This window comes from Hemiscyllium ocellatum, chromosome 5 (assembly GCF_020745735.1).
Source record: "Hemiscyllium ocellatum isolate sHemOce1 chromosome 5, sHemOce1.pat.X.cur, whole genome shotgun sequence".
Taxonomy (NCBI): Eukaryota; Metazoa; Chordata; class Chondrichthyes; order Orectolobiformes; family Hemiscylliidae; genus Hemiscyllium; species Hemiscyllium ocellatum.
This window is the reverse complement of record NC_083405.1, coordinates 94,508,051-94,526,255: the sequence shown is the minus strand read 5'-3', so window position 1 is coordinate 94,526,255 and position 18,205 is coordinate 94,508,051. Positions and strand designations below refer to the sequence as shown.

Sequence of the window (18,205 nt, the reverse complement as noted above, 5' to 3'; positions counted from 1 at the left end):
ATATATTACAATAAATTAATTGGTATATATAGAAAAATAATCGCTAGAAAACCTTAGGTAATAATGTACTGTTAGATTAAACGTTGTTGAAAAAATTAACATTAGAAAATTGATTAGGACATTTTTGATAAATTAAGCATTCCATAATATTTACATATAACTATTTAAAATAATAAATATATAAATTAACGTTTCTCGGTTTACACACCATTACATTCTTGATCTGATATCAACAATTAAGTTTGATCATATATTAACTTTCATTAAATAAACATGATTATATAAATCCCTGAATTGCGAACTACAGTATTTCCATTTTTATGAGACAAAGTCAAAAGGTGGTTCGTTCTCAATGTTGTTTACACATGATTTGCTATTAGATTTTCTGGGATCTTCGGGAGTCCAAACTTTTGCTGTCCTGATGATGTTTTGTTCTTTAAGCTGTTTCTCATCAGTCCACGACAAGGAATGCCCTGCTAGAGGAGGCAGCCCATAGTCCGGATCATTTGGAGATGGCGATCCTAGAAGAGACATCAAGAAATGTAAATGTGCTGTACATATGAAAGTAAACATCCAAAAATGTACTTTTATACAACTTTGCATTTATTGACAGCATTATTTTAGTCTAAAGAACAAAGTGAAAAACATTAGAAGTGCACTTATATAAAGAAGTGCAGGAACTAAGGTAGCAAGCTTAAAGTTAGAAGGGAATTACAAATAAACTATATCAAAATACATCTGATGCACTTACTTGCACCTCTATGACAGATAATGACTTTTTTAGGTTGAATTGCAGAATCGCTATTTGGATTCCTTAAGGGCATGTCAGATTGAACAAGTTCTGTTAAGAAGTTAATGTAACCTATTGCTAATCGGAGGGTATCAACTTTTGAAAGTCGTTTCTCATAAGGTAGCGTTGGTATGTGAGTTCGGAGACCTTCAAATGCATCGTTAATAGACTGCATGCGTCTGCGCTCCCGGACGTTTGCAGCCTGGCGAAGGTGCTGCATTTCAACTTCTGAACGGATCCTCCTGCGCCTTTTCACAGCGCCCTCAATCCCTTTGAGCTGGGGGGACACCTCAGAAGTGCTGTCGGTGCAGTCGAAGGAAAAGGGTGACGAGGACGATGTGAAGGAGAGGATGCCCGAGTCACAGTGCTCAGGATCAGCAGCGCCCCGGCTCTCCTTGTAATACTCGCTCATCTGGCTGCTCAGAAAGTCCACGTCGTGCTCCAGGAACCCGTCCGTGTCCAGGTGATCCCGGGACGGCTGCTCCGCGAACAAATCTTCATCATCGAAGTAGGTGGCAGCCACGAAGGTGTCGAGGCCGGTGAGCTGCTCGAGCATGGTCTCCATGGTGTTGCCCGGTAACCGGAGCCGGGAGCCGCTGGCGCTCGTGAGTGACCCGCCAGGGCGGCACGCGAGGCCTCTTATAGGACACTGAGCGGCGCGTGCCGCCGGGCCGCTAGGACAACCAATAAGAGAGCAGGCTGAAGGCAAGGGGGGAGGGAGACTGGGAGAAAGGGTGAGATAGAGAGAACAAGAGGGAGAGAAATGGAGGGGAGAGAAATGGAGAGAGAGAACAGGAGGGAGAGACGCACGAAAGAAATAGAAGGGAGAGAGAGAGTTAGAAAGGGGACAGAGAATGAGAAGAGGGAGAAAGGGTGGGCGTGGGAATAGAGAGGGACAGAGGAAGTAGGTGGCAGGGAGAGGCAGGGAAGAGAGGAGAGAAAGGCACTTGAAAAGAGAGGAGAACAACGTAGAGAGATGGGGAAAGGACGGAGATGGGAGAAAGAATGAACAGGGAGAGATAGAGACGGGGTGTGGGAGATACAGGGAAGAGAGGGAGAGGATGGAAATAGGAAGGGGGAGAAGGTTGGAAATAGGAAGAGAGACAGTGAGTGGCAAAGGGAGAGAGATAAAGGGATTATGAGAGAGGTAGATAAGGAGATAGAGAGATGATGAGAGGGAGATAGAGAGATGTAGAAATTAGGACAGTGAACGAGAGGGGGAAGAAATGAAGAAAAGACAGATAGAGGGAGATAAAGAAGGAGATACAGTGAATGAAAGAGGAAGGGAGATAGACAGGAGAGAGAAGCAGAGGGAGAAATAAAAAGAGTGGTAGATGCAGAGAATGTGGGAAAGATGGAGCTATAGAAAGGTAACATAGAAGAGGTGATAGAAGGGCGATATGGAAGGGGTGAGAACGGGAAAGATAGGGAGGGGAGAGACATAGACAGAGGGTGAGGAAGGAAGTAGAGAGGGAGAGAGAGATAGTGAGTGATAAAAGAGCAACAGCGCCAGAGAGTGTGGGGAAGAGTATTTTTCCGGCAGAAAATGGTGGGAACATGGAACTCACTACCTGAAAAGATGGTAGAAGCAGAAACCTTCATAACATTTAATAAGTATACAGATGTGCACTTGCAATGCCAAAACATATAAAACTATGGACCACGTGCTGGAAGTGGGTTGCACACTTGCTTTTGACTGGCAGACACAATGGGCCAAACGGCCTTTTTCTGTCCTGTAGATCTGTTTGACTCTATGAAATAGAATGATACAGAGATTAGGAGTTGGAAGGAAAGACAGAGGGAGATAGAGGGAGCAATCAGAACAGAAAATAGATGAAGATATAGAATGTGACAGATAGAGACAGAGGCATAGAGTGACAGGGAATAGAGGAGAGAGAGAAAGACAGGATGGCAGAAAGAAGAGGAAAGAGTGGAAAAGAGAGAAAGAGGGAGAGAGTGGCAGGATGAGATATAGGGAGAGGCTGATAGTAAGAGAGAATGAGAGCGGCACAGTGGCTCAGTGGTTTGCACTGCTGCCTCACAGCACCAGGGTTCCAGGTTTGCTCCCAGCCTCAGGCGACTGTCTGTGTGGAGTTTGTACGTTCTCCCCATGGGTTTGCTCCAGGCGCTCCAGTTTCCTCCCACAGTTCAAAGATGTGCAGGTCAGGTGAATTGATCATTCTAAATTGCCCATAGATAGTGTTAGGTGCATAAGTCAGAGGGAAATTACACTGGGTGGGTTACTCTTCAGAGAGTCGGTGTGGACCTGTTGGGCTGAAGGGCCTGTTTCCATACTGTAAGGAATCTAATCTAATCTAATGACAGGATGAGACAAAAAAAAGAGAATGACTGTGAGAAGCCGGTGAGATGAGCGAAATACAGGTAACTTGCAGAAGAGAGAGATAGAGAGGGAGGAGCAGAAAAGCAAACAAAGGAAGAGGGAATGTGCAAAATAGAGAGGAAAATTCATAATGGGGGAGTTAGAAAGGGAGTGATTGTGGAAGTGAGAAGATAGCAGTTGAGGGAATGGTAGATAGTGATACAGGGAGTGAGAGTGCAAAAAAGGAAATGGCGGAGAAAAAATAGGGGATAGTGAGTGAGATAGTGAAAGAGAAAAATGGAGAAAGGGAAGGGATGCAAAGGAATATAAACAATAAGTATAGATGGGTGGGGAAATAGCTGGAAAATACAGAAAAATTGAAGTAGAAATGATAAAAAATAATTTTAGGGCAAGTTAGAATATTGAAATAGATTGAGACAGAGAGAAAATAATAGGGAGATATGGAGATGGATACATAGAGAAAAGAAAAAAGATACAGGGCACAGATCAAGGGAAATACAAAAAAAAGGAGTGAGGAAGAGATATGGCAGAAAAAAAGATAGTGAGGATGTAAAAGGAGAAAATACTGGAACTGACAGAGAAAGAGGGAAATAAAGGAGGAGAGATATGGTGATGGATTTAAAGAACTGGGGAGAAAGAAAGATTCCTAAGATTCAGAGACAGAATAACAGAGATAGAAAGAAGAAGGTGAAGAGTTATAGGACCGGGGATAGACAGGAAGGAAAGTTAGATGGGGAGAGGGAAGGAGGGAGTGAGGGACAGAGAGAATGAAAGAGACAAAGAGGAATGAGAGAAATAAAAATATAAATATGGAAAGAGAAAACCAGGAAGAGTTATAAGGAAATAGAAGAAGAAATATACAGATAGAGGAGAAGGGAGAAATCAGTAACCAGACAGAGCTAAAGGGATAAGAGTGAATGGAAAAATTGAAAGGAGAAAGGAGGCAAATTAATGGTGAAAAGAAAGTGTTGCATTATGCCCAACAAAGAAACTGTCCATTTGGCAGGAAGGGTGAAAAACAAGCATTGAAATGGTGAGGAACTGCAGAACTCTAGAATGTAGAGAGATCTGAGTGACTTGAATTGTAAAAGTCTTGTAGCAGGTACATCAAATAACTAAGAAAGCAAATTGACTGTTTGAATGTTTATTGTTTATGTGAGGGGAATTGAATACAAAAGTAGGGGGGTTGTGTTTCAGTTAAAGAGGGAGACCATATGTGAAGCACTGTATATTGTATCGGTCTTCATACTTAATGAAAAATATAAATGTATTTGGAACAGTTCATAGGAGGTTCTCTGGACTAATACTTGGAATGGATGTGATGTCTTATAAGTAAGGCTTGGACAGCCTAGGCCCATTTTTGCTGGAGTTTAGAGAAGTAAGAGGTGACTTGATTGAAACGTTTTAGCTCCTGAAGGATCTTGAGAAGGTGGACGTAGAAAGGATGTTTCCCCTTGTAGGATTATCAAGAAATAGGGATCACTGTTTAAAAAGAAAGGGTCACCCATTTAAGACAGAGATGAGGAGAATGTATTTTTCACAGATGGTTGTGAGAGTTTTGAATTCTTCTTCAAAACGTGGAAGGAGATAATATGATTACATTCCCTACAGTGTGGTAACAGATCAATCAGCCAACAAGTCCACTCCTATCCTCCGAAAGGTAACTCACCCAGACCCATTTCCCTCTGACTAATGCACCGAACACTCCAAGCAACTTAGCGTGGCCAATTCACCTGACCTGTATATCGTTGGATTGTGGGAGGAAACCCACGCAGACATGGGAAGAATGTGCAAACTCCACACACATAGTCACCCAAGGCAGGAATCAAACCCTGGTCCCTGGCACTGTGAGGCAGCAGTGCTAATCACCACGCTACCCAAAGGCAGTGATGGATAGATTCCTGGGAGACAACATGATGGAAGGAAATTGGGTTAGGCGGGAATGTGGAATAGAGGTTACAGTCAATCCAGCATGATTTTATTAAATGGTGGATTGGATTCAAGGACACACATGGCCTACTCCTGCTCCTAAGTCACATGTTCGTGCGTACGTAAGTAACCTGTCATGACCATAGACATACCAGAGTCTAGGAGACTTACGCCTATGCAGGTGCTTTTGGAGTGCTTTTGGAGTGTAGTCATTACAGTCATGTTAAAAATGTAGCAGTCAATTTGTGTACAGCAAGCTCTCAAAAGTATCAATGTAATAATGACCTGATAATCTTTTTTTCTGATATTGGTTGCAAAATAACTATGAGGATTAATTTGCCTATCCTTCTTGCTAATGTCAAGAGGTATTTTAAAATCCACATGAGATGATAGATGGAGGTTCAGTTTAAATTCTGAACCAGAAGAAACCACAGAACATCCAATAGTGCAGCACTCTGTCAGCACTGTAAACTGTCAAACAAAGATAAAGATAGAAGGAGGAGGGAAAACAAAAGGATTATGGAGGGATACTGATGAATATAGGTAGAGATGGGTAGTGAGATACTGAAAGACATCTAAAGCTCAAGAAGTGAAACATTGAGATTGAGAGACAAGGTGAACTATTACAATGGAGACATAGTGAGGAAGTGAGAGAGAAAATGACAATGAGAAATCAAAATCAAAAGAAACAACCAAGGTTAGATAACGGAACAGATAGAAAAAAAATGAGAGAGGATGATAAAACAAGAGAGAGTGTGAACAGATAGGAAAAACTTGATACAGATAGTGTAAGAAAGAATAGCAAGAAAATACAGAGTGAGAAAGAATAAGGTAAAGAGGGGAAACAGAAATAAAAATAAAAATATAAAGAATTGGAAATAGAAGATAAATAGAATGAAAGGAAGAGACAGAGGGAGATGGAATTTAAAAGAGAGGAGAGGGAGAAGAAAGTGAGAGCGAGAGAGAGAGAGGAAAATGTGGAGAAAGTGACGTAGTAGGTGTGATAAAGGGCGAAATTTTGAGGATGACAGGACAAGTAAGAAGAGGAAGTGAAAGATAGAGATTGAGATAGAGAGCCAGAAAAATGCCTCCACAATTTGCCTCTGCCTCACGGCTACCCATCTGAAGCTCGAATTTTCACTTATGTTTTTGTTATGTCCAGAGTCAACCATTCCAATGTTTTCTCTGCCAGATTCTCAGCTTCCACATCAAATAAACTGGAGCGCATCCAAAACTTCACTACCTGTTTCTTAACTCATTCCAATTCCTTTGCATGCAATCTTCCTGTTGTATTCAGGTCCAATGTACCTCAATTTTAGGATTTTCATCTTTCTGTTCAAATTCCACAATGGACTTGTAACCTTGTCAAAACCTCTTCTGAAAAATTTAAGTTCCTCAAACTTTAACCTATTGGGTATACACCACTTCCTTTGCCCCATAGTTAGCTGCCATGATTTCAGCCACTGATTTTTATTTTGGATTTGATTTATATTGTCATGTGTACCAAGGTACAGTGAAACATTTTGTTTTGCATGCAATATAGGCAGAACATACCATACAAAATGCATAAGTGTAATAGAAAAAAGCGAGGAATACAATCGGAATTCCCTCCCAAAATGCTTCTCCACTTGTCTCTCATTTTTAAGATATTCCTCAAAACCTAGATATCTGACCAAGTTTTTATTAACTTGTTCTAATGTCATTTTCTTGGCTAATGTTAACTTTTGACAAATTATGCTCCAATTAAGCAGCTTCGGGCATTCTATTTCATTAAACATGCAATATAAGTGTAAATTGTTGTATTCGTAGAGACTAAATTCACTCTCAAACAAAGCATGCGATTTTGTCATTGTGTAAGGTCTATGTTAAACCCTAGTTAGAATACAGTGTCATCATTTTGTTCCCTCACATGATGGGCATATTGAGAGATTGACAAGGGTACAGAGGAGGCTCCAAAATTGATTCCCAGTTTAAACCCTGTTAGCTACCCAGATAATTTCAAAAAGACATGTCCGCATAATTTTGGGAAACATCAATAATGGGGAAATTTGGTCAAGGTTTACCAAAAGATAAGTGGTCTGCCTTATGTTTATGTGTACTAATTTTTCGAACTGGATGAATAAAGGATAAACTATCAAGGTGTATTCACAATTTGCATATTCTCAGGTGCTGTGAGACATTTGCATTGCTCAACCTGAACAATGCGATAGCATAACTAATAAAAGACCAGCCTGGGATGATACCATTTAAGAATATTTCAGAATTTGGGAATAGAGGTGAGCTGTGCAGATGATGTTGCTCAAGTCATAGTTGAGAGACTGGATGGGCTAAAAATTGTTAAAGTCGCAATTTTAGAAAGACTGGCTAGACTTACTTGAAATTGGTAAGTCAACGGACTACTTAAGATGCATCCAAGGATCCTGAGGAAAGTGAGAGTGGAACTTGCAGCAATACTAAATATGATGGAATAATGTAGGTTAGTTGTGCTTCAGATTAGTTTCACAGGTTGGCAAAACATTGAGGGTCATAATGCCTATACTGTGCTGTATTGTTCTATGTTCTATGTTCTATAAATGGCCATAATCTTCCTTCCTAGATAACTGTGCCAGAAGACTAGTGTCTTGCAAATCTTGCACCAATGTTACAATAGGATGCAACAATAAATGCATCACTACAGACCATTCATTTTAATATTGGTTGTGAGAAGGTTTTAGAAACATATGGCAGAACCTTCCCAGCCGCAGACCAAAGTGCATATTGGTGAGTTAGTTAGGAAAATAGAGTGGCATTGGCAGAAAAATATTCTCACTGTCGAGAGGAAAAAGTACAATTCTCCAATCAAGTTTTGAATTGCAAAGAGAGAATGCCATTACTGAGCGTTGGAAGGCCTTTTTGGATTCATTTGCATGGAGTACCATGACATTGTTAGCTAATTTATAAGCAGTTTCCTATTCTCCCAACTATTGGATCAAAACTGTATGTCAATAATTCCCAACAAGAAAGAATAGGAACCTAGTGACTCCAGCTCATTGCTTGCTCCTCTGGTCACTTGCATGCTACATGTGCAGTGAGCACGTACATGCCTACTGACCATGGATATTATCATCAGACATGTACCAGCCTCATTGCACCACTATGGAACATCCCTGATCCACTTACAATATGGCTCTGAACTCCAAGGATGCACTTTGGAAAGAATCAGCACCTTTATTTGTAATGTTGTTGTTAACACTCTTCACATGTAGGGACAGGCAACCAACTCATGAAGTAGGATGAGGGCTCCTTTCTAGATCTTTAGCACTCAACCACTTTGCATCTACTTTGATGCCTAAGGCATATCTGCCATGGCTTGTCTTTTGCACCTTATCCCTTCAAGAAGAGCTTAAAGGCTCACAGTGCTTGTGCCTTGCCTTGCTGTTTCGTGCAGATACAAAGAAAAGCAGCTTGACTAGATTGTCAGCAGTGGTAAGCTAAGGGCATGTGGCTGAATGGCACCATACTATGTCAACATAACAAAATAATGCACTACTATGCCTAGCAGGAGGATAAAATATCCTACAGGTCAGTGGGTAATGTGGGGACATGAGCAGTTAAACAGATGTATTAGCTGTAGACGAGGGATGATCAAGGAGGATGGGTTTAATAGAGAGGGCAACTAAGAAGGAAATATGAAAATTTTGTGGAGTCAGCTAAACTGAGAAGCTGAGTCTGTCATTCAATCAATGAAGCATAGGAAGTGCACAAGGAAGGTAAAATAGCTGGGGGGGGGGGCCTGTTGGGGGTGTTGGGGGAGGGGTTGCGGTGGTGAGCAGCCAACTGTCCTGATGCATATAGACACCAATGATATAGGTAAACATAGGACTGGGTCCTACAAGCTAAATTTAGAGAGTTAGGGATTAAACTAAAAAGTAGGACCTCAAAGGATTGCTCAGGATTGCTACCAATGCAACCTGCTAGCCAGAATAGGATTGGCAGGATAGCTAAGATGAATATGTAACTTGATGGATGGTGCAAGATGAAGGGATTCAAATTCCTGGGACATTGGAACCAGTTCTGGGGAAGGTGGGACCAGTAATAACCAAATGGTCTGCACCTGGGCAGGACTAGAACTAATGTCTTAGGGCCGAGTGTTTTCTCGTGCTGTTGGAGATAGTTTAAACTAATATGGCAGAGAATGGGAACCAATATCGGAAGTCAGAGAGAAGTAAGGTGGGGACAAAGGAAAGGACAGTAAGGGGAAAAGTGAAAGAGGAAGGCAGAGAAACTAAAGTCAAAAATCAAAAATGGCCACATTTCACAAATATTCTATAAGAGTAATAAATGAAAAAAAAATTCTGAAGGCTGTATGCCTCAATGCAAGGATCATTTTAATAAGGTGGATATGATGTACTTGGGATCACAGAGACCTAGCTCCAGGGTGACCAAGGATGGGAGCTCAACCTCCACTGTTATTCAATTTTCCAGAAAGATAGACAAAAAGAAAAGGGAGGTGGGTAACATTGCTGGTTATGGAGAAGATTAACACAATAGTAAAGGAGGACATTAGTCTGAACAATGCAGAATCTGTTTCAGTGGAGCTGCAGAACATCAAAGAAGAAAAGATGTTAACGGGTGTTATGTACAGACCACCAAACAATAGTTGTGATGTTGGGGATTATATCAAACAGGAAATTAGAGATGCATGCAGTAAGGGTGCAGCAGTTATTATGGGTGGCTTCAATCTACATATTGATTGGACTAACCAAACTGGTAGCATTGAGATGGAGGAGGATTTCCTGGAATGTAAGAGGGATGGTTTTCTTGACCAAATGTCAAAGAGCCAACTAGAGAGCAAACCATCCTAGACTGAGTTTTGTGTACTGAGAAAGGATTAATTAGCAACATTGTAGTGCAAGATCCTTTGGGGAAGAGTGACCATAATATGTAGAATTCTTTATTAAGATGGAGAGTAACACAAATAAATCCAAAACTAGGGTCCTGAAATAAAGGAAAGCTTACTTTGATGATAGAAGGCATGCATTGGTTAAGATAAACTGGCAGAGGATCCTTAAAGGGTTGATGGTGGATAGGCAATGGCAGACATTTAAAAAACATTTGGATGAACTTCAACAATTGTATATCTCTATCTAGCATCAGTGTAAAACAGGAAAGGTAGTTCAATCATGACTAATAAGGGAAATCCAAAGAAGAGGCATATAAACTGCCCAGACAAAGCAGCAAATCTAAGGATTGGGAGGAATTTAAAATTCAACAAAGGAGGGCAACGGGTTTAATTCAGAAAGGGAAAATAGAATATGAAAGTAAGTTTGTGGAAAACATAAAAACTGACTGCAAAAGCTTCTATAGATATGTGAAGAGAAAAAGATTGATGAAGACAAATTAGGTCCCTTGCAGTTAGAATCAGGTAAATTCATATTGGGCAACACAGAGATGGCAGACCAGTTGAACAAATACTTTGGATCTGTCTTCACTAAGGAGGACACAAATAACCTTCTGGAAATGTTAGGGGGAGCAGAGGATCAAGCATGAAGGAGGAACTGAATGAAATCCTTATTCATCAGGAAATGGTATTGGGGAAATTGATGGGATTAAAACTGGATAAGTCCCCAGGGCCTGACACTTTGCATCCCAACATACTTAACGAAGTGGCCCTTGAAATAATGAATACATTGGTGATCATTTTTCAACATTCTGGACACTCTGGAAGAGTTCCAATGGACTGGAGTGTAGCTAATGTAACTCAACTCTTTAAAAAAAGGACAGAGAGAAACAAAGAATTATAAGCCAGTTAGCCTGACATCGTTGGTAGGGAAAACACTGGAATCAATCATTAAGGATGTAATAACTGAGCATTTGGAAAGTGGTGATAGAATTGGCCCTAGTCAGTATAGATTCACTCAAGGGAAAGCATGCTTGAATAATCTTCTGGAATTTTTTTGAGGATGTGACCAGTAGAGTAGACAATGGTGAATCAGTTTTGTGTCTGGACTTCCAGAAGCTTTTGACAAGTTTCCACATAAGAGATTAGTAGGGAAAATTAAGTTCAGGGTATTGGAGGTAATGTATTGGCATGGATAGAGAACTAATTGGCAGACAGAAAGAGCAGACAGTTGGAATAAATGGGTCCTTTTCAGAATGGCAGGCAATGACGATGAGGTGCTGCATGGTTCAGTGCTGGGACCTCAACTGTTCACAATATACATTAATCATTTGGATGGAGGAATTGAATGTCATATCTCCAAATTTGTAAATGACACACTATGCTGGTTGGCAGTGTGTGCTGTAAGGAAGATGCTCAGAGGCTGTAGGATGACTTGAACAGACTGGCTAAGTCAGCAAATACTTGACAAGTGCAATATAATTTGGATAAATATAAGATTATCCGCCTTGGTTTCAAAACAGGAAGGCCGAATATTATCTGAATAGTGTCAGTTTAGGAAAAGGTGAGGTGCAACAAGACCTGGGTGTCATGGTGGAACAGTCACTGAATGTTGGCATGCAGATGCAGCAGGCAGTGAGGATAGCTAATAGCATGGTGGCCTTCATAGTGAGAGGATTTGAGTATCGGAGTAAGGATGTCTTATTGCAGTTACACAAGGCCTTGGTGAGGCCACACCTTGAGTATTGTATGCAGTTTTCATCTCCTAGTCTTGCAATTGAGGGAGTCCAGTGAAGGTTCACCAGACTGATTACTGGGGCTGACATATGAAGAAAGACTGGATCAACTGGGCTAGTATTCACTAGAATTTAGAAAAATGAGGGGGAATCTCATAGAAACATATAAAATCCTGACGGGACTGGACAAGCTAGATATGAGAAGAATGTTCCTGATGTTGGGGAAGTCCAGAACCAGGAGTCACAGTCTAAGAATAAGGGATAAGCCATTCAGGATTAAGATGAGGAAGAATTTCTTCACTCAGAGAGTTGTGAACCTGTGGTATTCCCTCCCACAGGAACTTCATTAGATATATTCAAGATGGAGCTGAATGTGGCTCTTACTCCTAAGGAAGTCAAAAGGTATGGGAAAACGGGAATGGGATACTGAAATTGCATTATGAGCCATGATCATATTGAATGTCCTACTCCTGCACCTATTTTCTATGGTTCAATGATTCAGGAATACAATAACAACATCAATGTAGAGCTATCCCACTGGCATCTTTGATGGGAGCATCCATGTGGCAATGTTTGGAGGACACAGTTCAAATGTTATTTGTGTTGCTGGGACTGCAGATTGATCACAACACTGAGGAGTTGCCTTGTTTCTAATATTGCCTACATAGGGTCATTAGAAATGTACCCACATGGATCCAACACACTGATCCCTGTGTCTGCTGCATGAGAGCTGCTATATGGCTGGATGAGAAACAGGTGTCTGTAAGCCCAGAACCAACATTATTCACGAGTTAATCTAAAGCCAGTCCTGACTATGAAGCTTCCATTGTATGCATCTCATGATGAGGCAAACATGCAAAGGAGCTGCAGTCACTCAAATTCCATGGACTGCTGTGCTTCTGAATCTTTTAAAATACAGATCCCTAAGACATTGGGCAGAATTCCCTGTACTTTTCACTGCCTTTAGTTCTTTTCCTCCTCAATTAAACTCCTATTTTAGGAGTCCCCTTATTCTGAATCAGTGTATCAGGAACTCAGATAGTAGAACTGAACAAAATCATGAGGCTTTCAACTCTTCTCAGATGTGTAAATATTCCAATCAATTATCAACCTGAACTTTAGGCTCTCCATTTAGTATTTTCCATTATTCCCCCTAATGCACCTCTCCCAAAGCTGCCCTTTATCCCTATTTAGGAGCTGCTGATTCCTCCACCTCTGGAAAGCTGTAATCTCTGATCGTCTCTACCATTACTATTATCTAATCCTCTGATTAAATAACAGAAAATTAGATGTTCGACAGACTAATTCACAACTATTCTTCCCTATTCTCATTGTGAACAATGCAGTAGACTCTCCACTCAGCAAGCCACTCATTTGTACCAAACCACTAACTCAATAATCGAAAAGAAATGTAAAAAAATCAGACACACCACCTGGCATCGGCATAAGCACCAGAAATGATAATGGCATGCCCAGCCCTAATGGCCCTGCAGAATTTACCTGACTAAAACTGGGAGAGCTGCCCATGGATGAGACAAGTCACAGCTGACATAGTCTTATTCAACATATCATACTTTATAAGTAATGTCCCAAACAATACCATCAATATCCCTGGATATGTCCTGTCCCAGTCGCAGGACTGATTTACCAGCAGTCATGAAATAGCACTTACTTTACGGTTGGGAGGGAGGTACCCTGGCAATCCCCAATATTGACTCCAGACAACATGATGTCTGACAACACAGCATCGAACAAGGGCAAGGAAACATTCTATTGATTATCACCTACTGCCCAGTTCCTCCTCAGCTCATGAATCAGTACTCCTCCAAGTGGAAGATCAATTGGAATAAGCACTAAGGATGGTAGGATTGCTCTAGATCTTTTTAGTAGAATGCACTCTGGGTATGCAACTTCAATGTCTATCACTACCATTGACTTATAATGACACTAATGATAAAGCTGGTTGAATCCTGCCAAACATAGAAATAGGCAGCTACTGCAGTGGATGGTGAGGGAACCAACAAGGAGGAAAGCCCTAGTCGACCTTGTCCTCACCAATCCATCTGTGCCAGAAACATCTGTCTAAGACAGTACTGGTAGAACTGTACAACTCTTCTAGTGGTGAAATCCTGTCATGTTACTGAGGATACCCTCCTTCGTTTTGTGGGACAATGTCATCATAATAAATAGAATAGATTTATATAAGATCTGGCAGCTTAAGACAGGGTATCCATAAGACACTGTTGGCCATCTGCAGGAGCAGAATCGATTTCAACCACAATATATAATCTCATGATTTGGCATATCGCCCACTCTACTGTTACCTTTTTGGCTAGAGATTAATCTTGGTTTAATGAAGAATGCAGGAGGGCATGCCAGGAGCAATGCCAGGCATGCATAAAAATAAGATGTCAACCTACAAAGCTACAGCACAGGACTACTTGCATGCCAAACAGCATAAGGAGCAAGCAATAGACAGGGTTAAGTGATCCCACAATCAGCAGGTCAAATCAAAGATGTGCAGTTCTATTGCATTCAGTCATAAAAAGCAGTGAACAATTAAACAAATAACCAGAGAAGGAGGCTTCACGAATATCCTCATTTTCAATAATGGCAGAGCCAGCACATAACTGCAAAGGACAGGGCTTAAATGTTTACAACCATCTTTAACAGAAGTGCCAAGTGGATGAGCCACCTCAGCCTCCTCCTGAGGTCCCCAGTATCATAGATGCCACTCTTCATCCAATTTGATGCTCTCCATGTAATGTCAAGAGATGGCTGAAGGCACTGGATGCTGTGAATATTGTAGGCCTTGACAATATTCCAGCAATAGTACTGATGACTTGTTCTTCAGAACAAGCCATGCCCCTTGCTAAGCTATTCCAGTACTGCTAAGACATTTGGCATCTTCCTGACAATATGTAAAATGTGTGCAGGGATGTCAGGTTCATAAAAAAAGCAAGGCAAGTGGACAAATTATCACCCTGTCAGTCTACTCTCAGTCATCAGCAAAGTGATGGAGGGGATCATTAACAATGCTATCAAGTAGCACTCACTCAGCAATAAACTGCTCACTGATGTCCAGTTTTGGTTATGTCAGGTCCACACAAAGCCTGACCTTATTACATACTTGGTCCAAACTTTAACAAAAAGGCTAAATTCTTGAGGAAAAATGAGAGTGACATCAAGACCTTGACCTCAAGATATAATTTGAACAAATGTGACATCGAAGAGCTATACCAAAACTGACATAATGGGAGTCAAGGGGAAACTCTCTGATGGTTGGAATCATATCTGTTATGATGTACATCTGTATTATATTGTTATTATTTGAAAAATTAGATTAAAAGCCATTTTAAGCAGTGGCCTAAAGGCAGCTTTTCCAAAAAGCATGCAACTCAACCAGCTACCTGAGGAGTTAATTAATGAAGAGTTCACATTGCTGAACATGTACAGAGAGATCATGGCCACTGACTATGAGTAGGTTGAGTTCAGATAAGAGGAGCCATTATAGCAGCTGGCGTGTGCTTTTTTAACCAGTTAGTAGAAATTGTTGTGGTTCTGTTCGCCGAGCTGGGAGTTTTTGTTGCAAACGTTTCGTCCTCTTTCTAGGTGACATCTTCAGTGCTTGGGAGCCTCCCAAGAGGAGGCTCTTGGGAGAACCACAACAACGAGCACCCGAGCTACAAATCTTCTCACAAACTTTGAACACCTATGAGAAAAGAGCTGACATTTCGAGTCAAACTGACCCTTTGTCAAAGCTCTGACAAAGGGTCAGTTAGACTCGAAACATCATCTCTTTTCTCTCCTTAGAGATGCTGCCAGACCTGCTGAGATTGTCCAGCATTTTCACTTTTGGTTTCACTTGATTGGTACCCTATCCACCACTTTAAACATTCACTCCCTCCCCCAGCAAAGCATTGTGGTAATAGTGTGTATCATCTGCAACATATACTGCAGCAACTCATCAAACTTCCTTTGACAGCAATTCCAAAACCTACAATCTCCACCACCAGAAATATCAACGGCAGCAGGTACATGGGAACATCTTCACCAGCATGTTCCCCTTCAAGCCACACACTATCCTGACCTGAAATTACATCACTGTTGCTTCACTATCATTGGGTTGAACTACTGAAATTCCCTTTTTGAACAGCTTTGTGAGTGTGCCTGCAATTTTCAATGATTCAGAAAGACAGCTCACCACCAATTTCTCAAGGATAATTAGGTGTGGGTTGCAAATGCTAGCCTCATCAGCATTACCCACATCCCTCAAAGCAGCAAAAAAGTTATTGCTTATTGATTGTAGGATAGATGTGATACAAGATAGTTAAGGAAAGAAACATTCATCTGAGGAACTGATATTGGTCTCTGTAACTTTAAAGGCTTGATTCACTTCATTTTAAACATTATTTTACTTTGGATTGTGTAAAGGGGTATCATACTTCCAGCTGTATTTCAGTGCCTGCAAGAGCACTTATGCCTTCAGTTACTTTGGTCAGGACTGTGGTGACAATAACTATACTGCACACTAGGACTTTTGTTGATTGTCGAGACCTTTATTGCCAAACACTTATTCCATAATTTGTAGAAGGCTGAACTGGCATAGCTGACCTGGCGTTGTATCTCTTGTCAATATTGGCCTTTTAAGAGATGTGACTGCCAAGGTAGGGAAAAGTGCTCAACATATTCTAGAGTCCCACCTTTAACATTTATGGGAGGTGGAATATTTGACTGCCTGGGTCTGAATTGATAGGAGTTTAGTTTTGGCAACATTCAGGAACAGACTGAGACTCTTATAGGCAGAATTAAAGCGTTTGAGAGTTGATTGCAAATCTGGCACAGAAACAGCAATAATACTTAAGTCATCACATATTGTAGGACACGTATGTCTTTGGCCATCAATTTAATTTTGACATGGAAAGGGTTGAGTTTAAAAACTAGGGAGTATTTCAGCTAGAGAGTATTTCATGCTCACATTTGATGAGTTGAATAACACTGTCAGGTAGAGTATAAAGAATTGGAGGCTACAATATACCCTTGCTTGACACCAGTGTTGAGAGTGTGGTGCTGGAAAAGCTTAGCAGGTCAGGCAGCATCCAAAGAGCAGGAGGATCGACATTTCAAGCATAAGCCCTTAATCAGAATTCCGGATGAAGGACTTCTGCCCGAAACGTCGATTCTCCTCCTCCCAAGATGCTGCCTGACCTGCTGTGCTTTTCCAGCACCACACTCTCGACTCTAATCTCCAGCATCTGCAGTCCTCACTTTATACTACCTTGCTTGACACCCAGTCTGGATTTCAAATCTCCCACTCAAGACAGCTGCAATCATATAGCAGTTGCAAGATGGTGATGAAATCTCTTGGACAACGAAACTCTGAAGTACCACAGAGCTTTGAGATTTACTGAGTCAAATACTTTGGTCAGGCTCATGAACACAGTGATAAGTTTCTGACATTGTTCTCAACATTTTTCTTGGCAATAAAGACCATGTCAGAAGTCTCTGAAAAGTGTAAACTCAAGTGTCTCTTGGAAGATTTCCTCAGCCATGGGGAAACAAACAATTCAGGAAAACACATTACAAATGTTTTACTATGGACAATAAGAAAATACCCCAAAACGTACCACAGCATGATTTATTTCCCTCCCTTAAGGCAGTTACAATATTTGCATTCATGATGTCATGGGTGGGAGAAAAGGTGGGAGGATGGCGTGTCAGTCTATTTTCAAGGAATCTTGATTTGAACAAAACACCAACTTTAAAAAGTTTAGCTGAAATAATTGTTGTTGTTCATTCATTTGATTTCTTGTAGCATCTCCCTGTTGATGGTGGTCCATCCATGCTGAATCTCTTGGACAGATGCTGCTGGGGATGTGTGGTTAAAATGTTGCTGAAAATATTCTCTCTAACAATGACAGATGCCATTCTAATTCTTAAAAAAAGAGACACCATCCCATGAACAAAGATTTTGCCCATTGGACCTTGGTCTATAAATGGTCCTTGTGGCTGCAAAAATGCTTTGCATGTTATGATGCTTAGCATACTATTGGATCACTTGGGCTTCCTCTACCCACCAATATCCTTTATCTTTCAATTTTATCTTTGGGCATCAGCCTTGAGATGTTCTGTCAAATGATAAGAACTGATTAGTTTTGTTCCAGGAGGTTGTATGTTTAATCATTTATGTTAAACTAATCCTGGTGACAATGATGCACAAAACCAATAATGGGGTCACAGTTGCTTCAGGTAGGAGACAGTGACAACTGCAGATGCTGGAGTACCAGAGTTGAAAAATGTGGTGCTGGAAAAACACAGCAGGCCAGGCAGCATCCGAGGAGCAGGAGAATCGACTTTTCGAGCATAAGCTCTTCTTCAGGAATGAGGCTGGTGTGCCAAGCAGGCTGAGATAAAAGGTATGGGGGAGGGAATTTGGGGGAGGGGCACTGGGAATACGATAGGTGGAAGGAGGTGAGGGGAAGGATGATAAGCCGGAAAGGGGGTGGGGGCGGAGAGGTCAGGAAGAAGAT

The 18,205-nt window shown here is 41.1% G+C and overlaps 1 protein-coding gene across 1 annotated transcript; it reads right to left on the bottom strand.

Moving 5' to 3' along the window:
* Positions 1 to 318: 318 nt before the first annotated feature.
* On the bottom strand, positions 319 to 1,364 carry ptf1a (pancreas associated transcription factor 1a). The gene is made up of 2 exons (XM_060825578.1): positions 752 to 1,364; positions 319 to 521 (listed from the first exon to the last, which is right to left on the bottom strand). Exons 1-2 carry the CDS (start codon positions 1,353 to 1,355, stop codon positions 319 to 321), a joined length of 807 nt encoding a protein of 268 aa, XP_060681561.1. The 5' UTR covers positions 1,356 to 1,364.
* Positions 1,365 to 18,205: the final 16,841 nt, after the last annotated feature.